The 25051-nt window shown below is 34.2% G+C and overlaps 3 protein-coding genes and 1 long non-coding RNA gene across 6 annotated transcripts; 1 reads left to right on the top strand and 3 right to left on the bottom strand.

The window, feature by feature from the left end:
* Positions 1-1205: 1205 nt before the first annotated feature.
* LOC114760727 (uncharacterized) lies at positions 1206-8404 on the bottom strand. Its single transcript, XM_028950021.1, has 8 exons — positions 7830-8404; positions 5839-6135; positions 3371-3493; positions 2797-2877; positions 2338-2396; positions 2146-2226; positions 1991-2045; positions 1206-1658 (listed from the first exon to the last, which is right to left on the bottom strand). The coding sequence occupies exons 1-5, from the start codon at positions 8233-8235 to the stop codon at positions 2368-2370; spliced, it is 936 nt and encodes a 311-aa protein (XP_028805854.1). The 5' UTR covers positions 8236-8404; the 3' UTR covers positions 1206-1658; positions 1991-2045; positions 2146-2226; positions 2338-2367.
* A 4449-nt stretch (positions 8405-12853) lies between these two features.
* Positions 12854-13441, top strand: LOC114760732 (ethylene-responsive transcription factor ERF022-like). The gene has a single exon (XM_028950024.1). It carries the CDS (start codon positions 12854-12856, stop codon positions 13439-13441), a length of 588 nt encoding a protein of 195 aa, XP_028805857.1.
* Positions 13442-16529: 3088 nt separating this feature from the next.
* LOC114760728 (uncharacterized) lies at positions 16530-17999 on the bottom strand. Its single transcript, XR_003742083.1, has 2 exons — positions 17638-17999; positions 16530-17536 (listed from the first exon to the last, which is right to left on the bottom strand). It is a non-coding gene; the product is annotated as an uncharacterized LOC114760728 (long non-coding RNA).
* A 2783-nt stretch (positions 18000-20782) lies between these two features.
* LOC114760726 (pentatricopeptide repeat-containing protein At1g62930, chloroplastic-like) lies at positions 20783-24311 on the bottom strand. Of its 3 annotated transcripts, none has more exons than XR_003742081.1 (3): positions 22102-24311; positions 21338-21543; positions 20783-21235 (listed from the first exon to the last, which is right to left on the bottom strand). XR_003742081.1 is itself a non-coding variant. In XM_028950020.1 (2 exons), exon 1 carries the CDS (start codon positions 23820-23822, stop codon positions 22116-22118), a length of 1707 nt encoding a protein of 568 aa, XP_028805853.1. In that variant the 5' UTR covers positions 23823-24311; the 3' UTR covers positions 20901-21235; positions 22102-22115. The 3 variants fall into 3 exon arrangements, 1 of the variants encoding a protein (XP_028805853.1); XR_003742082.1 differs by having other exon boundaries at positions 20901-21235; positions 21325-21543; XM_028950020.1 differs by lacking the exon at positions 21338-21543 and having other exon boundaries at positions 20901-21235.
* Between the last annotated feature and the right edge of the window lie 740 nt (positions 24312-25051).

Genomic DNA, 25051 nt, shown 5'->3' with positions numbered 1-25051 from the left:
TTAAAAGGATAATGAAACTTTTTAATAATTTGATTCTTGAAGTTAAAAATTAAACTTTAGGGAGTTAAAAGGATAGTGCAGTCATTTCATCTTACACTAGACCTCATAGGGGCGTATAGAGTTGCTAAAAGCAAAAACACCAAGCAACGCCTGTGGAGACTGTGTTAAGTGGTCAAAATTGATTAACTTAATACTTGTGGCATTTTTGCATGGTTTTGTAAGCTAAATATCTATTGTTGCACCTTTTTTTAATATGTTTGTTAAATGGTCAATATTAATTGACTAACCGTGACATTTCTGTATTATTTTAAAAACTTCGAATACCTCTACACTCAAGAAAATTTCATGGTGTTCTACATCCATGGCAAAGCTAGAATATTTCACTAGTAAATTTACACCTTAATCATATTGTGCGACATTTTATTATTTTTATATCATATAAATTTAATAATAATGGTGGTAGTAATGTACAATTCATTATCCACATATCAAGCAGATTAAGACCTATTTATAATAACTTATAAGCAGCTTTTTATTATAATTTATAGAATACGAGATAAATATATGAAAGAAGTTTTATTTTAACTTGTATAAAATGTGTTTATAAGTATCTATAAATATGATTCCAACGAGGGCCTAAAATCTGTCTCTTGCGTGGGTAGTTTGAAGAATCTTAAATGGGAAGGTGGAAGTGGAAGTCACATGTTTGTGGGAATGTGTGAAAGGACGAGGGGGGGGGGTAGATGGGGGTCCTCATATCATGGAAGCAGATGGGCCCCAAGTACTGCACCGCATCATAGCTCTCATCTTTGTCTCATCTCTACGATGCGTTTCTATCTCCAATCCAAGTTTCTTTAAAACTGTCTATTTTCCTTTTCCAGCATTTCCCCCACAAAGTATTAGTTATAACGCAATCTGTAATTTCTCTTAATTTACAGACTCTTGAAATTTTAAAACTTATTACCGAGCCACTCTCCTATCCTAAATATAAAACTTCGTAAATATAAAATTTTGATCTGATACTAGTTTCCGACCTTCTTGTTATTCCCATTATAAAACACTCATCTTTCCCTGTTGAAACATCTTTATGCAAGATCTGAATTGACTATTTCACTTACCCTACTCGGATCTCTTCTCAGTTTTTCACTCTTCTATTCTCAGCCTTGCAACTGCAACTACACAGCCAAAGAATAAATCCATACAGCTTCAAAATGAACATAATTATAATAAACTCAATCGTATTGACGGAAGAGTTTGGTAATTAACATAATACCAGCTGCATTATTATCCGGCTACCAGTATTTACCAACCAACCTTCAGGAAAGAAAAAGAAAAGAAAAGAAAAACCATAATGTTCTGGAGACAAAACCTAGGATGACCAAATACAAAGTCTATTTTCCAGCAGAGAAATCAACCCAGCTGGCCAAAGATTGATATGAGCCTCTTTGATGAACTCTGCTAAGTACTCTGGCAGACAACCAATAACTTCAGCCAACAACATCCATAGAAAATGGGCTAACTGTAAACAGTTTGACATGTTACGGGCATGTAGTCCTAGTCCTGCAGGTTACCATAACAAGGCTTCAAGACATGTGGCTCCAGCGGCCCGGCCATGAGCTGTTGGCTCCGAGCTCCACAACTCAGAAATCCACATGTATCTACCCAGTGTCAGGGTTGTCAAATCAAAAACAAGAACAAAAACAAATTAGCTGGGTTGACAATGCTGCAGAAAAACCATGTTACTTTACATGACGAGAATTTATTGATTCTTCAAATCTTTTACTTGGGTGTTCAACTTTTCAGTCAAAATATTTTTTTGGCAATCGTGCCTCCTTATGGTTTGGCCAAAAAATGAAGGGGGGAAAAAAAAAACTCATGCCACATTAGATCATTGATGTTCACCATTTTCAAGTCCTGAGCAACCCCATACACCCAAAAAATTAAGTAAATCATGGTTGAGGACTGCTAAATGCACAACTAATCCATATACCTTGATGAACTCCGGTATCTTGAGCATGCAATGTTAGTTGGGTCGACCAGAGCTCCTGACTCAATAATTCAGTGACATGCAGTTATGTTAATCAAATGAACCACAATGGTAAGTAAAGTTCAGAAATAAACTTATCACAATTAAAGAGTACTTACTACAGAAGATAGCATTTTCCCAGCAGAAACCCCCACTTAAGTTGGCATTAGATTGTAACTAGAGCCAGGACTATTGGTTTCCTGCAAAACGAGCTTCCATCAAAACTTCATATGGGTACAACTGAGTGCACAAACTACAAGGGACTGATTGGCCAAAAAGGTAAAAATCATAAGGTAATTGTGATTGCTTACCAATGAAAAATATGAAAATGCCAAGCAACTTCAGGAAATCGCATATGCATATAAGCTTCCTGTTAATTATGGAGATACCGTTTACAGTGGGTAAGCAATACGAAATGGCCAGGCACAAAAAGTAGTAATCAAAATTCAGGATCACTTGTACTATACTTTACAATATGAAGCAAGGCACACCAATTATAGCATAACCAAGCAAGAAAAATCAGGATAATTTTCCAATTGTTCACACATTAAAAACTTGCACGTCCCAAATATACATATTTTCCTTCAAAAAAAAAAAAAAAAAGCTCATTTCACCCAAGATGCATAAGGAGAACTTGGTGTTAGACTTAACTATGACAAGCCATTAGATGTTGTATTAGAATGTCCTAGGAGGGAGAAGAAAAATCGCAAGAACTCCATTGGAATGGAACATCAATCAAATGATAATTTCACAGGAATATAAATGTTTACCTTGTCCAAGGATCAAAACAGCATTTGAAGCTAGAGAAATGACATCTTGGATCCTTTCGCCGGAGAAAATAACTTGAACAACTGAGAGAAAGCAGAAATTGTCTAGATTACTAAGGAATTATATGGATAAAGTAATCAACCAAGGGTGTTCTGAAATTACTTCACAAATTTTGTATGAAAGGAGGACAAATATGATAAGTAGTAACATATTATAGGAGGGGTAGGCAGTAACATATGAGCTGAATGATTCCAAAGTCAAATAAGCTCTTACATAACAGTAAAAATTCAAATATAGAAAAAATATTAAACGAAATTATAGTGGAACACTAGAGCTTCATTTGCAAGAAAAAGCAAACTTGTATCAAAGCAAAATGTGAGTGTTTTCTATCCACTCAGCCGTTAGAAACAAGTAGAAAAAGAATTATGGATATTTATTTCTACAACTTTGATGAATATCATGCATAGAAGTTAAAAATCTGAACAGGAAACCATGAACCAAGAAAATAAACAAAAACCAAATAAATAAACTTTCAATTCCCCATTACAAATCCAAACACCATAGTAACGGTATTACCTGGAAGATGTGGGAGCTTATCATCCCCATCATTTCCATCAGTTGCATTTGAAGCATTGTCCACGTCAATTGCCACCACATGTACAGTATTGTGTCCATCCGATATCCAGGCAGTCTGGGAAACTGTGAGATTAAAACAATACCAGCATAAAGAAAAGGGAAGTTAAACAGATATCATTTGCTAGAAGGGCATAGAACTTCAAAGTATTTATCCTAACAGTACTGTTGTTCTGTTATCCAAGCATTTCTCACATTCTGAGGTTTGAACCAAGAAAGGCATTTTTATCGTCCTCCAATTACCTGTCATTCTATGTGTAGAAATTCAAGCTTCATTATTATGCAGCCATTTACGTATATAGAAGGTAAAAGAGCAAATTCCTACTCTAACTAAAAGGTATAACTCTAAAAACAAGATATTTTTTGACTTGATCAAAACAGAAAACTTGAAGTCATCTTATCGTAATCAAAACAGAACACTCAAAGCGAATCCTAAATACATAGAAATGTTATCCAAAAAATAACTATAGACCAATAAGCCTCTATTGAAACCCAAAAAAAAAAAAAAAAAAAAAAAAGGAGAACTTCAACATGCATGTATAGGCCTTGCCAACATTTCAAACAAAATAATAGTCTGTATATTGCATATCAACATTCTTTTGGTACCCTTCCTGTAAAAATTCACTCAAGCGAATGTCATTGGGCATTTGAATTGATAGTAATTAATTCATTTTAAGTATATTTTAAAGAAAGTCAGCTCATTTACAACCCACCAAAAACATTAGCCATAAAAGGTATAGTTTTTAGTGAACAGAAAAGATGTATTTTTTTTGGGTGAGAAAAAAATCTATGCCATTGATAGGAACTAGAGTCCTTTACGGCTTTACTAGTATTATGCTTTATGTTTTATGTCTATTATGTGATTTTGTATTAGCCATCATAAGTGTCTTATGTCAGTTATTTTAAGTTAGTGTCAGTTTTACAAATGTCCTATGTCAGTTATTTTAAGATAATGTCAGTTTTATATGTTTAGGAAAGAGTAGTTGTTTGCAGTAACTGTATTAGGCTATAAATATTAGACATGTATTCTATCAATGATATGGATGAAAGAATGGTTATACAGTTTCCTAACTTTCTCCTCTGTTTCCCTAGAACTAGATTCTGGTTCTAGTCTCCCCCTTTTCTCTCTCCCTTCCTTTCTTCTTTTCTCTCTATTTCTTTCATTCTTCTTCTCTCCTCTCTAGAATAACGGATTCTGGTTCTAGAGTTCTTCTTCTCTACTCTTTCTTTTCTCTCTCTTCCCCTTTTCCCCTATTTCTACTTCAATTTTCCAGATTCTAACAGTCATCAAATCTTAAAACCATATATTTATGACTACACATAATAGTATTAAGTATCAGATTAATGCATGAATAAAGTATAACTTATTTAGTGGCTCAAGGTATTATGCTCAATGGCTCTTCTATGTTCAACTATATATCGCACATAACAGAAAATATTGAAGTGGCGTTTATTATTTAAAAAAAAATAGCAATTTGAATTCAAATACTCCCAGCAATAACTTGTGTATCCATCAGATTTGCCTTAATGTCTACCAAACACCCCTCCTTTATAAAGAAACAAATAGTTAAGTAGACCAATTAACTCCTCATGGACATGGGAATGTCATCTTATATTCATGATACTGTACATCCCTCATGGTCTCTCTTCGTTCTTCACTCAGCCTAATTCTTTAAGTCTGGCACAGAAACATGCATCCTCCCAAATGTAAGGATTAGTAGATAAAGTAATATTGAAGGGGAAAAAATTATTTCATATGGTATGAGCTTACTAAAGCAAGCACTTTAGTCAAACGGACTTTCAATAAGTGAAATGAAAACTAAATCTTTGGCATCTCCTACATTCATTTGCCACCACCCTTCCCCTATTGATTGTTGATGTATAAATATTATACCGTTCTCTCTCTTCTTTTTTTTTTTTTAAACTAATTATAGTTTTGCTGGTAAGACATCCTTCATGTACTTATGTAAAAACTTTCATCTATATGTTAAAAGAAAAGGCTATGAAAAATAAATTACTTCAAAAATAGAGACCGTATCAGACTCAGTCATTAAACTGTTTAACAATGATTTAAATGGATTCATTGTTAACTTCCCTTTCTTTCCAGTTAAGGCATTTTTAAATCCAGATAAATGAATGAATGAGAAAAACTGTCACATTCCATGTACTTTCGGTTTCTCAAATTATAGAAAGGCAGGCCATACTTATAGAAAAATACAATATTTATTCAGCATAGACATGATTATCATAAATGCATTATTAGTTTAAGGATTACAATGCAATTTTTTTTTACCCCACAAAAAATCACTCCATGTTTTGCTAATATACAAATGCTTTAATTAAGAGACAATCTACAATCTATAAATCAAATAACAAAGATAGAAAACGAAGAAAAAAAGGGAGATGCTTACTCATAGAGACATCTGGATGAATAGCCATATTCTGCACTTTCATTGTGCGAGTCAACTGCCTCATATGACCAGTCATATTTGCTCCCACAACAGAATTATCAAGACATAGCAAGTGTAAATCTCCAGCTGAGTCTAAGACCAGAAACTTTCTTTGGGACAGAGCCTGAATGGAGACTGCTTTTGTGGATATCGATACCTTGGCTGAAGATTTTGTTTCCACATCATATCTCTTCAATGCCACAAAACAGACGCCTCCATCTCTGTCATCTTGTCTAAACTTTGCGTTCATCTGCTTCACTAAAAGAAAAACAACAAATATTAGCTGCAACGATAAAGAGTAGCAGAAACAATTTCCAATGGAATTTAGAAACAAGTAATCAGGTATGAGATTCCTACAGATATAATACTCCGTGAAGAATTACTAAAATTAAGGCCACTGTAAAGGTGCCTTGTTAAACTTCCGTTATATGCATCAAGAGGCATCTTCATGTGTTACTAAACAAACAACAGAACCTTGCATTGCACCTGGTTAGAGAGAATAACAAGAAAACAACTTGTTGGCAGAAGTTACACATGGAAGAAATTTACAGACTAGTGCTATTCAGAATAGGACAGAAGACTACATTACCTATTGAGGCCACTAGTATTAACCATCACCTAGCATTAAATACAGCAGGACAACGGCATAATGATAGTTGAAAAACAGAAAAAATCAATTCATTCAGAACCCATGTTTATAAACACACCACGTCTCCTCACAAGGCAATTTCTAAGTTCTAAAACAGTGATAGATTTTCATGTGATTCTTCATATTTTATGGCTTTCAACTCTGTTTTTACTCTCATCCAGATGAATTGGCTCAGTACTGATGATGAATGTTATGGCTCCTGGGGCACAAATAATAGATAAAAACACTATATTCCACAATGAAATGATGATTGCAAAAGCAGATTTGGCAAATGACTTGAGGAGTAAGAAGCAGGATGGTGTTGAATGAAGTAAGCTCCCATTGTAGACCGTTGGGTATGCAGATGCACTCAATTTATATTATCGTGGTAGGCATGGAAGTAGCTTCCACTCATAGTTGGTATGGGACACGACTGAAGATTGTTTCATTTAAATTAATCTTCCCATCAAATATTCATCATTATGAACGCACCTCCACAACCTTCTGAAAAGCCCCTTCCATCCTAGTGGAGACAAAATAACAATACCTTCCCGCTAATCCAAAATTAGCTTGAAATCTCCAAACAAGGGCAATAACTACCATCCTGTGTACCTTAGACTTTCAGACGCATATCTCAACACAAGGGGTATACAACAACAACCATCACATGTTGATATTGCAATTTTTGTATAGGTTTTTTAAAAAAAAAAAAACGAGACAAGATCATAAGCACTCGCTTGATCTACAATGTCAGAGGTGGCAAAGAACAAATTATAGTCAGGAGAAAGAAAGCTCCAGAAAACACAAAAGTGAACAAAAAATAAAATAATAAATTCAAGCTTTTAAGAAGACGCAACCAAATCCATTGAGGCCTTGGTTTTTACCAGTCTTGCAGCCTCGCAAGCCACAAGTAACTAACAGAAATCCTAGAAGATATGCAAAAGAAGCAAAACACGATATTCCATCCAGAAAATAATGTGGGTGCGTATCCTCACTTCCTCGGAAGCAGTGATTTGCAAACTGATAAAAAATGGCAAGTGCTAGCTCTCAGAAAGCATTGTCATGTTTCTTCCGCTAACTGAAATCGCATTCAAATTCCTTTTCTCTTTCAATCAATCCCTTCGATGATACTTCATGAAAGTTCAAGAATGATTACTTTGAGCACCCATAGCCAGACCAATGACAATAATTCAATAAACATCTCAGAATGCCACCAAGAACAAGGGGCATTTTTGTATGCTTTCCAGGAATAAACACTCAAAAAAAATGGAAATTTGCTGGGAAAATTATGTAAGATAACATCAATAATTTGATAAATACTCACCAGGCCCACGATGTTTTCCGATTTTCCACTCCACATCACCATTGCAGGTTACCTCCGAAAGCCCCTCAATACCGTGACTCTTACTTCCTCGATCTCTAGCTCCATGTTTCCTATAATCATTACCAATGATACCATTCGGTAGAGAAGATCCTCGAATATCTGACTTCAGACTCTTCGCTTTATTATCCCGCCCTTTTACCAGGCGTCTAAGATTGAAAACTCTAACTCCATTTTCTTCCCCTAAGAGCAGGAACCCAAACGAAATACTGAGAGACCAAATGGGCTTAGAACACTCAACCACAGCACACCTCATTAATTTCACTACCACACTATCATCATCACCTCCATCGCCACCCTCCATCTTGGCCCCGAACACCCAGATTTTGGAGCTCGAGACAGAGTACATCGCGAAGTAGTTAATGGACCCAGCTAGTTTAATCGAAACCCCGTGCTTTGCGTTGACCAAGACCCCCAAATTCGACTCAAATCGGAGGTCTTTCTGGGAGCAAAGAACTCGGGCTTTTGCAAAAGCCTTGCTCTTCCGCAATATGTAAAACCGGAGAAGAACCTCAGACCTGCTTTGCGGGGACCAGACACAATGAAGAGGACCCGAGGGGTAGAATTAGGGTTTGAACTCTGAAGGAGAAGGAAGGTGGAGGATGAAGAAGGAGAAGGAATTAAGGTATGCAGAGAAGGAAAGGAGGAGGAGGAAGAAGAAAGAGGAGAAAAAGAAGGATAGAGAGAGAAGGAAGAGTCAGAGTGCATGAGAGCAAGAGAGAGCGAACTGGGCTCAAAGAGAACGGAAGTTATGTGAGGAGAAAAGAGAGAAGGATTAGGGAGGGTAAGCTTGGAAGCTTGGACAACAACCATTAGAAGAAAAGAATGAAATCAGTAGTCACTGCAATTTCTTCTAGACAAGGCATTGATTTTCCTGCGAGAAGAGAGAGAGGTTGAAGAAGGTGAGGAACATCGTCGTATTGGTCCATTTGTGCCGCTCCTTCCAAATTTGTGTTCGTTTAGGCCTCGGGAGATCCAAGATTGAATTTTTAATGATAATAATCATTTTAATATAAAGTTCAAACTATAATTTTAAAAATAATTTTATAACATACAAAATATATAAAATAAAAATTTTGATGGGTGTGAAACATTTTTAAAAAGTGCCATTATGATAAATATTACTCTTCCGGTTCTTAATATAAGATCCATTTAACTAATTTGATTAGATTAAGAAAGTTAGGTAAGTTAGTTAATTATAAGAAAAGTGACACATTTTTCCTAAAACACTATAATAATCTTTTTTAATATTCATCTCCCTCTTCTATTTGATTATGGTTGAGGGAGTATCTATAGGGGTAATTTAGAGAAAATTGATAAATATAAGAAATGAGTCTTATATTTAGGACCAAAACTAACTCAAAACTTGGGTCATATATTAAGGACCGGAAGAGTATATTTTCTCGAGATACAACGTGTTGTAAAATACTGTTTTGTTTTTTTTTGTTTTTGTTTTTTTTTTGCAAATACGCGTTGGATACGCATCTTGCATTCTTCTCTATTTGCACTACTGCCTAAATTTATCCACCCGCTCTCCTATGATTTTATCAACAAGATTTTTAGGTGATATAATATTGTTTAAAAAATCCAAATAAATGGACACCTAGATTTGTAGATTAGCTAATATTAGTAAGCAAAAATAGATTAACTAATATTATTAATGCCCGATTATATATTTAATAATTTCTCAAGAATCCAAATAAATGAAAGACAGATTTTTTTTTAAAAAAAATAATTGTTTGCCCTGTTGCAATTGTTACTTCGACACAGTTTGCATCAGCCAACCTTGTCTAGTCTCAATTCCAATAGGTTTCAGATATTTTTTTAAAAAAACAAATCATCAATCGCCACCATTCATTAAGCTTTATCCAATGAACAAAGACGATAAGCCATGGCCGACCTAGAACATGAGTACTCTAGTATCGCCGGGTAATGTGATTCCAGATATATAGCCACCGAAATCTGACATGAAGTATTGAGAATGAGAAGTAAAAATTATACCACATCCGATTCTAATTATAAAATCTAGTGGACTAATTTGAGGAGATTAAGAAAAGAAATTAAGTTAGTTATTTGTAACAAATACGTATTGTCTTTCCTAAAATATCCTTATTAATCAAGTGTATTGGCTAGAACTACTATTGTTAGAAGGATTACTTTGAAAAAAAAATACATAAATATGAGAAACAAAGTGGATTGAGATCTTATATTTAGGACCAAAATAAAAGTCAAACAAGGTCTTATATTAAGGACTGGAGATAGTAATTGATACTGAAAAAACTTATTCGAAGAATATTCTTTGGGATTGGACAAACACATAGTATTCCTCAATCTCAGTTCTAAATAGTAGGTAATCAAATTAGACAAACCCATAATATTCCCTGATCTCAATTTTAAGTAACAAGCAATCTCACGTATTAAAATCTTTTTTAATAATTTTTTTAATCCAAATATCAATTTTTATCTTTTATTCTCAATGCTTCATATCTATCATGACCAATTATTACGTGAGCTTCTTGATTAATTCCAAACAATATTTATATACATGGCAAGTATAGAGCATTCAGAAGTTATTCATTTCATGAGACTTTGTGAAGAGATGGTGTTGAATATTGGTCTAAGCCCATACATCAATTGTTATATGCATAGAAAGATTAGTACAGCTTATTCATCTCAAATGTGTTAATCTCCAAGACTCATCGACATAAAAAGTCTTTTTTAATTTCTCATCTTTTTTTGTTGTGGATGACTTGATCTTCTTTTTTGGATGAGCAAGTTAAAGTTGTTAAATATGTGATGAATTTGTGCAAACTCAGGTAATTATAACTATGAGTTGACTCTTACCAAAACAATAAATCAAGAATGCTCTGCTCACTAAATGTGCATGATAAGTCAAAACTTGGGTATAGGCATTACAACTTAATCGGGGAAGTATTCGGAAAAGTTTATTAATCCTACCAAACTTCATTCTTTCCTTTCACATGTATACTAATATTATGAGATTATAAGCAGGATTGAATCTGCGATTTCTCACTTACATTTTTTTCCCCTTAAAGTAGTCTTTCTAATAATAGTAGTTCTAGTCAATACACTTAATTAACAGGGATATTTTAGGAAAAACAATATATTTTTATTATAAATAATCAATTTAATTTTTTTAATCTATTTAAATTAGTCAACTAATTTTTATATTTAAGACCAGAGGTAACAAGAGGCAATGATAAAGTCACGAGAATCTTCAAGGTTCAAGCTTCAAGCTTAAACCTAATTCTCAGGGATAGTGGTGAAACAATTTGGTGACACTTGGGAAGATTTAGTTGGTTGGTACAGAAGACATGTTTCAATTTGACGATAGAATAACTAAGTAAGAAAAGAAGGGTGTAATTGACTGGTCATTTAAAAGGCAAAGAGGTATGGGATTCAGACGGCAGACTCTGAAACATACAGCTGGATGAAGCTTATATGCGTGTGGTTTGCTAGGCCTCGCTCGCACCTACCCATGGCCCAACAAAACCGCCCTCCACCGCCACCCCGGGGGGGGGGGGGCCTTGCCCACTCTGCGGGTTCATCTGCTCCCCAAAACGCGTCGTTTTACTTCAATTTGCCTCCAGTTGTCTCATAAGTCATATAATATATATGTGTGTGTGTGTGTGTGTATGTCAAGACTTACTCCGGTTACGTAAATTAAATCACTCACGTGAAAAATATTCAGTATCAACTCGTTCAAAATACTACCTCCGGTCTTTAATATAAGATTTCGTTTGACTTTTATTTTGATCCTAAATATAAGACCCTAATTCACTTTGTCTCTCGTATTTATATATTTTTTTCAAGGTAATCTTTTAGTAATGGTAATTCTAGTCAATACACTTGATTAGTAAGGATATTTTAGGAAAGAAAATATCTATTTATGACAAATAACTAACTCAACTTATTTCTTTAATATCCTCAAATTAGTCAACTAGTTCTTATAATTAGGACCGGAAGTAGTATAAAAGTTCCTGAAGAGTTTGATTTAGTCTTCAATGCAAATCTTTATTTTACTTTCCCTCCTAAATTTTTATTTTCTCCGGATTATTCTTGTTAGAACGTGTGATTAAAAGAATTTCTATTAACAGGGTACTTTCCAATTCAAATGATTAGGATTGTTTTAGGAAAATTAACACATCTTTTATAAATAACTAAATTAATTATTTTTTCTTAATATTTATAAATTATTTGTTATTTAGCTCTTGCATTAATATATTAGCAATCTTTTAACAGGTGACATTCTTCATTAACACGGTACTTAATCATAAATTAATTATTCAAACAAAAGATTTTAAAAGATTTATTAGTGGGTGGCCTTATGGCTCAACGAAACTAATAAACGACGCCTGCCGCCCTCCCTCAAGCTTATCTTATTAACTCTTAATTTTGAACTTTTTTAAAAAAATAATGCATTTTATCTTTAATACAAAAGTTAGTTAATTAAGGTTAAGGAAGTTTGTTAAACTAGTTATTTATGATAAATACGTATTGTCTTTCATAAAATACTCTTACTAATCATATGTATTAGTTAGAACTATCATTTGATAAAATCTTTAATATGTACAATTATTATAAAGACTATTTTGAAAAAAAATAAATAAATATAAGAGATAAAGTAGATTGTGATCTTATTTAAGACTAAATTAAAAATTAAACTAACTTTAATATTAAGGATCAGAAGTGGTATAACATCATGCATTATTAACTCTATTCCTAATTATAATATTTTATTTATAATTTATAAACGAGGTTTCATTACCAGAATAATTTATTCAATTCAATTAAAAAAAAGCACGTGCCAATCCGCGGCACTCTCATTGACAGCATGTCCGCACTGGAGTGTAGTTACTGGGAAGCTCCCTCTCGTACTTCTTCCTCCGATCGAACCTCATCGTTTTTCTATAAATATACAATCACCTTCACTACTACTTCCTTCAATGGAACCACTCATCACCTCCACCTCCGCCGCCGTCACCACCACTCCGCCAACCTACCGTGGTGTTCGCATGCGAAAGTGGGGCAAATGGGTGTCCGAAGTCCGGGAGCCCGGCAAGAAGACCCGGATATGGTTAGGGAGCTATGACACGCCAGAGATGGCTGCAGCTGCATACGATGTCGCAGCTTTACATTTTCGTGGCCAAGCCGCACGGCTCAACTTCCCGGAGCTCATCGGCAGCCTGCCCCGGCCGGCAAGCTCCCGAGCTGAGGATGTGCGGTTGGCAGCACAGCAAGCAGCATTGAACCTAGAGAGAGTGGTGATCAGAGGGCCGTCGGAGGCAAGCCACGGCACTACGTCTACAGTGGAGGCGGCGCCAGTGACGGTGGGGCTATCGCCGAGCCAAATTCAGGCTATAAATGAGTCGCCATTGGATTCACCAAAGATGTGGATGCAGATGGCTGCTGAAGCTGCTCCTTTGCTAGGATTTGATGTATTACCGTCTAATGATGAGGACGACGGCCAAGAAGCATTAAGGTTGAGTGAACCAGAAGAAACGCAGCATTATGAATCAATATGGGAATTTTAAATTAAGCTTTTTGTGATTTAGTTAATTAATTAATCAAATTGAATATTGTACACAACATATAATTGAAATAAGGCAAGTTGGAGTCTTTTGGGAGGAAAAACGGCATGTTTGTGTTATGCAGACAATTCTAATTTGTTGTTTGTAGGTATATAGATTGTTGTCAAACTAACAAGTTGACTATTCGAGTTTAATATTTTACTTTTTCAGCTCATAAAATTGTATTAACTTGTTTTTAAACTTGTAATAGTTGTAAACCAAGCTGAACTTATGAGTTTACTCAACGAATTTATCGTTTTTACGTTTATTTCTAACTTATAAAATCGTATTAATTCGTTCTTAAACTTGCGTTAAATTTTTTAATTTGGTTATGTTTAGTGACTTTGTATATGAATTTCATAAAAATTTCTCTGTTTAATATGGTATATTATGAATATTAATAAATTTAATTTCAATTATTTGGATTTAAAATATATTCAAATGAAATTGTTGTTATTTTTTATACTTTAATTATTTAATTATATACTTTCAATACTAATTTATTAATAAAAGTAAACTCGTTTGAATTTATATCTCTATCACAAGTTTGCTTAAACTCGTGAGTTTAATAATTTAGTTACATACCTTTAATATTACATATATATATATATATATATATAAGCAAGAAAATCAATCAACAATTTGTCAAAATGGTGATTATTTTTCCACTCTCAAGAATCTATTTTCTGGTAAATCACTTTTTCTTTTTCTTTTTTTTAAAAAAAAAGAGATTTGCCTTGTCCTTCTCTCCTAGTTCTAATAATTCCGAAACTTAATTAATTTGAAATATATGCGACGAAAACTAATTATTTGTAGGATTTTTTTTAAAAAAAATTAAAGGTGAAAAGGGAAAAATTGATATCTTGACACTCTTTGTTGCCTTCAGTCCAAAAAAAAAAAAAAGGGACACTCTTTGGTTACATTATTTCTTAAATTATAATGATACAACTGTAGAAGGTTCAATTTGTTCATGTATACCAAGCTTTTTTTCTTCGGTAGGAATTATCAAGCACGTTTTGCTTTGTTTTTTTTTTTTTTTAATCAAGCATGTTTTTTCAAGTTAGTTAAGTTTTGGGAATTTAAATACTACCTCCGGTCCTAATTATAAGACCCAGTTGACTAATTTGAGGAGATTAAAGAAATAAGTTAAGTTAGTTATTTGTAACAAATAAGTGTTGTCATTCCTAAAATATCCTTGCTAATTAAGTGTGTTGGTTAAAACTATCATTATTAGAAGGACTATCTTGGAAAAGAATGTATAAATATGAGAGATAAAATGGATTGGGGTCTTATAATTAGGACCAAACTAAAAGTCAAATGGGGTCTTATATTAAGGACCGGAGGTAGTATATGATCATTTGCAACAAAGCCCCTTCAAAAAGTCTGTCGTACAAGAGGATTAATCATTGGTAATAGCGATGGATGCTCTAGGCTCAACGAAAAAAATGATCATTTCCTTCACATTAACTAATTAAATAATTTGTAATTTTAAAATTAAACTCTCATATAAATTCTTCATTTATCTATTTTTTTTAATGAATTATGAATTTTATCCCAACCAAAGTCTACTTGGACCTACAAATAAAGACTTTGGAGATACTTGACATCAGAGAATCTTCCTTTGAAAAAGTTGAGCACACGCCTTTCACCTCGCAGCGTTGACTAATTCTTTTGTTAGAAATTTGGGGAACATTTGCATGAGAAGTTGTTGAGCAAATTAAATAATAACCACTTGTTGTGATTGCATCTGCAATGACAAATCTAAATTTCGGACGCATCATCAATATTAATATGAAATGTCAAATATAAGGCTCACTTGTGTCAGTTTATCATAATCCTTAAGAATCGGTTTGGTTATTATAGGAATTTGAAACTTGATTTATCGGAATTCCAAGGGTGCCAGAGATAATATATGCTATAGAATCTGCCTTGGTACAAAGTTTTAGAGGAGTTTATATTGATATTAGCATTAGAATTGTCCATTTTGTTACGTTTGGTACAAAGACTCTAGCAATTTGGTGTTTGGATGTAATTAAAACTATAATTTTAAAAATATTTTTACAGTATACAAAATAAATATATGTAGGAATTTATCTCGTTTTATGAAAAAGTGCTTCCGAACAGTACTTTTAGTTGCTTCCAAACACCCCGTAAGAGACCACCCAATATCACCTTTCATGGATATTGCAAAATTTTAAAAGTTATTCTCAGCCCTAATGTCATGTTCAATCTCATTCCTAATTCTCTAAAATTCAATACTTGAACTAAACAGGCCAAGAAATTTGGTTTTAAGCGATGTTGAAAAAAGTATCTAAAATTCTCCAGTGATCACCGTTGTTGGCCACCTATGCATCAGAGCGACGACAACGGTATAGCCTATAAAACTTGAAAAACTTTTCCTCCATGAAGGAGGAGGAGAAACAATTGGCTCATCCATAGGCTACAAAGTTGAAAACAAGTCCAAGATATTAATTTCAAAGTAATTTTCTGGTGAATATGAAATAAAGTACCTCCTTCAGTTCTAAATACAAACATCGTTTGTAGTGTAGATTAATTATACTGCAAATGAGACCCTCATAATTGGTTTCCTTCTCTTCTTGAAGGAACTCAACGCCTATTTAGTTCATAGATTGGATGAGAATGGAATGTTCATTCCATGAATTTGTTTTGTATAATATTAAGCGCCCGTTTTTGAAGGAATTACACACATTTCCTCATGCACTGATTAAAGTCTAAGAACAGAGCCATACCATATGATCCACAACACAACATGGCAGAGAATCCATTTCACAAAAGGGCAACAAGGAAGAGAAAGATTAAAACACATCGGCAATTAAGAGGCCTGCAATCTGCAGGTTACTCCGGCCAAAAAAAAAAAACTACAGTTTGGGTCATCTCGATTTTGATCCAATATTAATCAGCAAAGCTAATCCGTTTTTATTCCACATTCTACCCTGTTTTGGATTTAGTACGGACCTAGGCACTAAACACCCAATCCAGCCAGATAAATACTCATGAGACAATAACCAGAAACTCTTTAGAAAATTCAATCTACAAGAGATAGACAAATCAAGTCAATCATGAATAAACTTGAATCAGAACCGAGTCCAAACAAATAGATTTGAATCTTCTAAACTTCTCAACAGAATGAACATCATGAATTTCAGGAAAAAGCAAGATGCTAAATATGAGGACCGCTAGTTCTCTTTATTTCTCTCATGTGAGCACCAAATTAATCGTGTTCTGAAATGGTCTAAATTTTCAAGAGCTAATGTTATGCATACTTACATGCGCTTGGTATGGTTTACATCATCTCAGTACATCAAATGCTTTGACAAGAATAAGTATCACCTAGAAAAAGATATTTTGACAAGAAAATATTTCTCCCGTTAACCAAGCTGCAAATCCAATCCAGAAAACCACATGCTCACCTTAATACTTTTCAGGGTCTTCCAAGCACAACCTACACATAACAATCTTGATGACAAGCATAGCTGGTAGCTTCTCTTACTTCAAGGCTTATTGTCACACCACATTCCCTCACCATGTTCGAAGAACATACAAAATCTTGCTTCCAGATCACTTCCAGCCTCAATTACTATCGTAATAAAACAAACTTCAACTGAAGATCTTGAACTCTAATTATGTCAACGGTCCTCAATTATTGATGACAGAAGACAATGGCAGTTGTATGTTAATAGTAGCAGCGACTGAAGCAAAAATAGGAAAAGTTATTATTATTTTCTTATAAAATCCTTTCCAGCGAAAACAATGGAGCTTTAATTTAGAACTTCTTTTCATCTCCTCTAGGATGCACGTTAAATGCCTCTAGGAGGTGCTGATAAATCACATTATTACATATATAATTGCTCATCGCCATAAATCCTATTTTAGTAAATATCAGCAGCTCATATAGTCATCCCACAATTTGAAACTTAAAACAGGGGATAAATGCAAACGCACCCTACCAACTTTAGCCTTCAGGGTGTTTTCAAACACTTTTTTCAAAGAAGGATCAATGTAAACACACCCTTTCAACTTTAAGTCGCTTGCATAGACCTATTTTCAGCCCAAAAAACTGAAAATTAGGCCATTAAAGGAGTTGTTGCAAAGGTAGGGAGACAAAACAGCATGAAGAATGAGATCAGAAAGAAATCAACCTCATTAAGCACATGTGATTAGCTGGTCAAAACTCATCCACTTGAAGTTTACAAGGGAAATGCTGAGCATTTAGCAAAACCTGTCTACAAAATTCAGCATTTGCATTTACTTCTCTATAATGCTCCAGTATCTCCTCATTAATTCTGACTGCATTGCTTTTTTTGACTTCTCAAGACGCTTACTTACCGACAGGCAAACCCGAAAATTAGGTTTAAGACCCTTATCCATCATCTCATGCAGAATCTTCGAGGCTTGCAGTACATTGCCTTTATTCAAATGAAGGGCTGCAAGCAAACTGTAGTTCGCATTGCTGGAATACCTCTGCTTAGTAACAGATTCAACCACAAACTTATGTGCTTCCTCATATTTTTTGATCTGAAATAAGCCTTTATTATTGCAGCATTTGATGCAATACAAGGTTCAATACCCCTCCCAATCATTCTATCAAGAAATTCCAATACTAAATCAAAATGGCCACGTTTACATAGGAAGTGAATAAGTATATCACAGGTACTTGCATCTGGTAAACCATACTCCTTCTCTATAGCCTCAAGCATTTGGGTAGCTTCAGCAAATTTTTCATTTGTGCATAAACAACTAATCACCATATTATAACTAGTTATATTTGGAGCACAACCGTTCTGCTTCATTTCTTTTAACAATTTCCTTGCCCTTTCACAATCCCTTTTTCTACAAAACTCCCTAATCAAGATATTATAATGATTCACCTTCCTCCCTGCTGTCCCTATCACGAACTCGGCTATATCAAATGAACCAGAAACACAAAATATTTCTATCAATGACCGGATGCCTGAAGTTTGACATGACCCTCCAACCTCATTTAACACAGATATTACTTTCTCGGTAGATTCCATAAGAGAAGCCCTGTGCAAACTTGAATCAAGCAAGAACCCAAATGCTTTTTGCTCCAAGCACACACATTTAAAGTTAAATTCCTTCAAAATGGGAACCATTACCTCGTAATTTTCCAGTCGCCCACAATTATCAATAACCAGGCTACATATATGCGAATCATGACAAAATTCAGGATGCGAAGCCCTAAGCCAATCAAAGAATCGTAATGCCGACACTCTTTCACGAGACAATATCTGAAAAATTTTTACACACGACGGTATGGATAAAGTGACATTCTTCCCATTCAACTTGGAGCTCAAATCGTTTTCGCCCCCTCTCAGTAAGTCAACGATTTCAGAGACCTGCTTGGCAGTCGGAAACGGTGTGCGCTGATCAATAGAAGCGAAATACGACCTAAAATGCCTACAAGTGTGACGTCTATAAAAATCAATCTTCAAGTAGATGTCTCCATCGTCAAATTGTAAGGACGATGAAGGATTAAAAAAATGGTATTTGGATTTGAAAACTGAGGAATTGAGAGAGGTCGAAGAGTGAAGGAAGCTGAATCTGATGTATAAAGTTGAACGGGGACTTGTCGTCGGTAAGGTAGTGGAAGAGATTGGTGGCAAGAAGGACTGATAGAATAGAAATCTAGAGGAGAGAGGCTTCAAGGAGTACCTGATGCTCTTGCACAAGTTTCGGATTTCCATGCGAACTTTTGAGTTCGCATTGACCTTAAACCCTAATTATACCCACCAAGTTTCCCAATTCCATAGTTACACTTGTTCGATTTTTCCCCGCCCAGAAGCTTCTCTACGCTCTTCAGTTTCACGTCAGAGTGAAAATTCCTCTTATTGAAGCCTATTATCATCCCTTCCGGCTTCAGCTCCTCCCCCTCCACCTCCTCCTTCACTCTTCTCCATTCTTTCCCCTTTTCTTCCCTTCCCCCCCGGGGTTTGGGTTGTCCTTTTTTTTTTTTTGTTTGGACTCAGTTTTGGTTCTCTAATATTCTTTTAAAAATAAATTCAAAGAAAAATTGTAAAAAAAGACCTTGTAAAAATGCAGATAAAGACCCTTGATAATTTCATTTTGGGTTTTGACAAGACAATAATAATATGTCATCAAATTATCAAAACCCAAAGTAAAATTGTCAATAGTCCTTATGTTTTTGTAGTTCCAAAGTCTTTTTTTATAATTTCTCTTAAATTCAATTATACCATTATTTACTACTAGTACATTACTAAATTTAATAAATATACATTAAATTTTCTTAAACGCTTTACTTTTATTTATTGAATCCTGAAATTTTATTATTAAAATATTAATGGTGTCAATTTGAAAATTGACCAATTACATCCAGAAAAATGCATTCTTATGCAAACAAAAAAGGTTGAAGTAAAAAAAAAATGTTAATACTCCTCCGGTCCTAATTATAAGACCCAATTGACATATTTGAGGAGATTAAGGAAGTAAGTTAAGTTGGTTATTTATAATAAATAAGTGTTGTCATTCCTAAAATATCCTTGCTAATTAAGTATATTGGTTAAAACTATCATTATTAGAAGGAGTATCTTGGAAAAAAATACATAAATATAAGAGACAAAATGGATTGGGGTCTTATAATTAGGACCAAATAAAAAGTCAAATAGGGTCTTATAATAAGGACCGGAGGAGTATTATATTTTGCACTACGTTTGTTAGTCTAAATAATACTTCAAACAATCGTCCTACGGAAGAAAATAATTTTCAATCCAACATTAAGTTTCCACTCTCGCAAGACTTATCTTGACATTTTACCTGGAGTTTCGTTATGAATTTTGTTGTCTTAACTCTTTTACTTATGAATTAAAGCTCTTTGTTGTAATTTAATTGACACTTGGCACTTTCTTTTTTAAAAAAAAAATTGTCTAAGTACTAGGTTGAGTGTTTGCTTTTTGTGAACTGGCTGGTAATGATGTTTAATCAGATCATAAATTTTGTTTGGCAGAGGCACTTGTGAGTTTTGCAAGGCCAAAATTTGACACTCAAGCATAGTATTCCTCCAGTCCTTAATATAAAACCTAATTGTTAAGTTGATTTTGGTTATAAATATAAGACCCATTTATCATATTTATCATTTTTTTCTAAATTATCTCTATAAATACTTCCTCAATCATAATCAAGTAGAAAAGAAAGAAGGGATATTAAGAAAGATGATTATGGTATTTTAGGAAAAACATGTCACATTTTTTATAATTAACTTACCTAACTTTCTTAATCTAATCATATTAGTTAAATGGGTCTTATATATTAATTGTTACCTAAGAGAATATTTTCAGGTTTTGTATCACAGTGGACAATGTAGTTTCTACACTCCTCACGAAGGTAAGTGATAGCCGTCGCAGTGCACAGGGCAATTCTGAATCGATACTGCCAATTCAACAATTTCTTAGACTGATGTTCATTGACAAAAAGAAATTGGTCCAGAGACCCATTTTCATGAACTCGTAAACTAAAAGCCTATGCTTTCCTTCAGAACAAAACCCAATCAGCCTCACCAAGTTGAGATGATGAGTGCGGATTATAGTAGCAACCTCCATTCTGAACTGTTTCTCACCTTGCTCAATGCCCTCAAGTTCTTTCACTGTAAACAGCACCAAATCCACAATCACCAAGCTTCTCTTTGAACCCTTTATTTGAACGATGAAGCTCCTTGTATGATAACTGAACTGGTGCTCCAGAAGCATACTCAAGAAGAGCAGACTGCGTTGAGAATCCAAGAAAACACGAATCACGTTTACAATACCAAAGCAATAAGCCACCCTCGAAGATAATCAAAGCTAAAAGGGTACCCAAAACAACTACCACTACTATCCAAGCGCGTGTCTCCCATTTCTTTATCTCCCAAGGCGGATTTGGAGCCACTTGTCCGCAAACCTTAACATATGAAGTGCTGGGTAGCGCTGGATTTGGTAGGTACAGATGAAACTAGATGTCTATATGTAACAGAGACCTGCGGCATCTAATAATGAACTAGAAGCAAACAAGAAGCAGCTGCGAGGCAATTTCCTCTGCAAGTTGATATACCAACAAAAAATAAGACAACTTTATTTTGCCTAAAATTAGATTCATAAACTATACAGTCTGTTACCTCTCAAAAAGTCAACCACAGTAACATCTAAAATTCCTTATCAGTCTACTGATTTCTAGTTCAGTTTTTCTTTGTTTAATTTCTTTTTTTTTTTTATTACAAGGAATTTTCACCTTAAACTCAAGAAACCTCCTCATCTTGCAATTTTCAACATCTCAGCTTTTTTTTTTTTTTTTAATAACTAAATGACAGCCTATGTGCACATAAGATTAGAATTCAAATATACCAGAGCACAAAGATCACAAAGTAAGCATTAAGAATAATTTCAATTTTGGCTGGTACAAGCCATAATGGTGTGAACTTCAAAATTTCCTATCCTGGACATGCTTGCAAAAGCACTTCACTTCAATGACAATTATACATCAAACTATATTCTGGTCAAACCAGTCAATCAACTGTATATATTCACAACAAAATGTACAAGCCTTCGCTAACCACTCATGCTAGCTAAACATGAATTTGATCTACAGTATCTCACCTTGCTTTATTTCTTCAGGAGGCCTCTATCTCCTTCATTCTATGTAGAAGTTTCCCTGCCTTGTCATTCTCATTGTTTTCAAGAAGATATCGAATAATGATTTCAAAAGTAACAGAGTTAGGGAGTAAGCCGTTTCCTTCCATTCCATCAAGCAAGGCCTTGGCTTCATCAAGCAAACCCTGTTTACAAAATCCATGAATCATAGCAGTATATACATGGACATCTAGATGATAACCTTTGGCCAAAAGATACTGAAAAATCTCCCAAGCAACATTTAATCTGCCACCTTTACACAAACCATCAATAAGTACAGTGTAGGTCTTCTTGTCAGGCTGAAATCCTTGATTGACAATTTGCTTAAATAATGTAACTGCCTTGTCAAGATGTCCTTTTTTGCAAAATGCATCCAATAAGATATTATACGTGATTATATCAGCACGAAGACCCCTCTCATGCATCTCATAAATAATATGCTGTGCACAAGAGATTCTTTGTGATTTGAGCAAGCCATCAATAACACAGTTATAAGTGACAACATTAGGAACCAAATTTCTAGAATGCAATTCCTTGAAAAGATCCATGGCTTCATCCACCATTTTCATCTTAAAGGATGCATTGATCAAAATATTATAACTAAAAAGGGTAGGTGCCAAACCATTTTCAATCATCCTGTTAAATACTTCCCTAGCCTCAATGATATTATTGGTCAAACAATATCCATCCATTAAAGCATTATACGTAACAACATCAGGTCTCTGATCACTTTTCACCATCCTAGCAAATACAGCTTGAGCATCAATAATCCTGCCATCTTTACATAAGGCATCAACTAGAATGCTGAAAGTATAATTATCCGGGTGGATGTCTTTAGGTATCATCTCACCAAGTATTTCATTTGCTTGTTGCCACTGACCCACGCGACAAAAGCCATGGACAAGACTATTATAAGTAACAACATTTGGAGATACCCCATGATCAATCATTTCCAAATACAATTTGTGTGCATCATTGACAAGTCCGTCTTTACAAAGGGCATCAATGATTGTGCTGTAGACAACGACATTAGGCTTGACTAAATTTTTCTCCATCATTTGCAATAATTTAATGGCAGATCGAGTTTTTCCCATTTTACATAGCCCATTTGTTAATATTCCATAGGTGACTTCATCTAACTTAAATCCTTTCGCCACTATGTCATCATAAAAATCTAGAGCTTTGCCAACATTTTGATTAAAACACAGCCCTTTTACTAATGTAGTCAGAGTTACAACAGTTGGTAGATAACCCATCTTGAAAATTTTCCCCAATATAGAGAAAGCAAAATCCATCTGCTCAACGTGGCAGTAACAATTGATCAAGATGTTCAGGCCAGTTAAATCTGGTGTGAATCCCTTAAACTCGGCTAGCGCAAGAAGTGAGATAACCTGGGGATAATGTTTCATCTTCGCTATAGATCCTAAAATCTTATTGATATGGCGGCAAGATGGCAGGGGACGCATGTGGAGCATGCGATTGACTGTAGAAACAGCGTCATTAAGGCTGTTGGGATTTAGGGAATGAGAATGAAGTAGACATTTGAGGGTGAGGGAAGAAGGGGAAGAGAGAAGGAAGGTACAAGTAGCAAAGAGAGGAAATTTGGTGAAGGAGAAGGAGTACCTTGCAGAAGCAGACGAAAGCATATCGAGATCGATCAGATTGAAGGAGGAGCATCTGCGACGCATATGCTTCTTCACTTCACCGAATGGAAAACGCACTAAGCTTTGCCCAGTGAATCAAATCGAAGCGTGAAGGGAGCGTGAAGCCGAAGCGTGACGGAACGGGCTTGGCTTTCCTCATCGGCGGGAAAACATCCTTTTTTTTTTTTTGGCCAGAGGGGAAAAATCTAAATTAGGCCCGCCATCAAGTTAGTCGTTCGTATTTGGATCAGATGATATTTCAATGGCCCATTTATTTTGCTTTTTTGCGAATGATAGTCCATTTAATCAATCGTTAATAAAGATAAAATTTCTGCGGGCACTCTTATTTTTTTGTGTATTTAGGTTGATATTTAATCAACACTTAAAATTTAAAATATAAAAACAAATACAAATACAAGGATGTACACACACATGTTCTAATCATGATAATCTTTAATTAAATTATAATATATGTACACATTTTATTATTTCCATTAGTAATTTATAGGTCTTTCTCAAAATTTATCAACATATTATGATTTTGCTAAAAATTATACATTTATTTATTTTTACTCCGAGGAGTGATATGATGCTCAGAATAAAAAGAATTGCAAGATCTTTATTTTTAAAGAAAACACTTTCCCTAATTTATATAATTATTTTACAATGTTTAATTAGAGTATCAAAACTTAGCACCAGGAGTGCTTCTAAAAAGTATTTTTTTTGTAATTCAAGATAAATTCATTCACATATTTATTTTGAATACCGTAAAAGTACTTTTAAAATCGTGATTTTGATTCCATCCGAATACCTCCTAAGTCTAATTATAAAAAGATGATGATGATGATACAGGATATTATAAACTAATCATGTGTGTGTGTCATAAATATCTATCTATTATAAAAACTTATAATGGGTCATAGTATAATTTAGGAAAAATCCTAAAAATAGATTGTTGAATTTTAAAATTTTAAATCAGGAATTACTACAAAAATGTGTTGCTATTTGTTTTTTAGTATAGTCATTTTCTTTGTGAATGTAGTAACCAATACTGATTTGAAATTTTGAAATTCAATAATCATTTTTTTTAGGATTTTCTCCATAAGTTAATCTTCACATCTTACCTTAACGATATGCCATTTCCCACTCCTTTTTGCAAGAAATATTTGTCTATTACTTGCCAAACATGATAATCAAATAAGAATTATTGTACAGTTATATACATGTAATTTAATTATTAAAAAATATTATAGCAAATAGTAGTACGTAATAAC

This window comes from Neltuma alba, unplaced genomic scaffold (genome assembly GCF_004799145.2).
Source record: "Neltuma alba isolate B1F8T4 unplaced genomic scaffold, ASM479914v2 tig00011014_pilon, whole genome shotgun sequence".
Taxonomy (NCBI): domain Eukaryota; kingdom Viridiplantae; phylum Streptophyta; class Magnoliopsida; order Fabales; family Fabaceae; genus Neltuma; species Neltuma alba.
The sequence above is the reverse complement of the archived record's forward strand: the minus strand, read 5'-3'. Positions and strand labels throughout refer to the sequence as shown.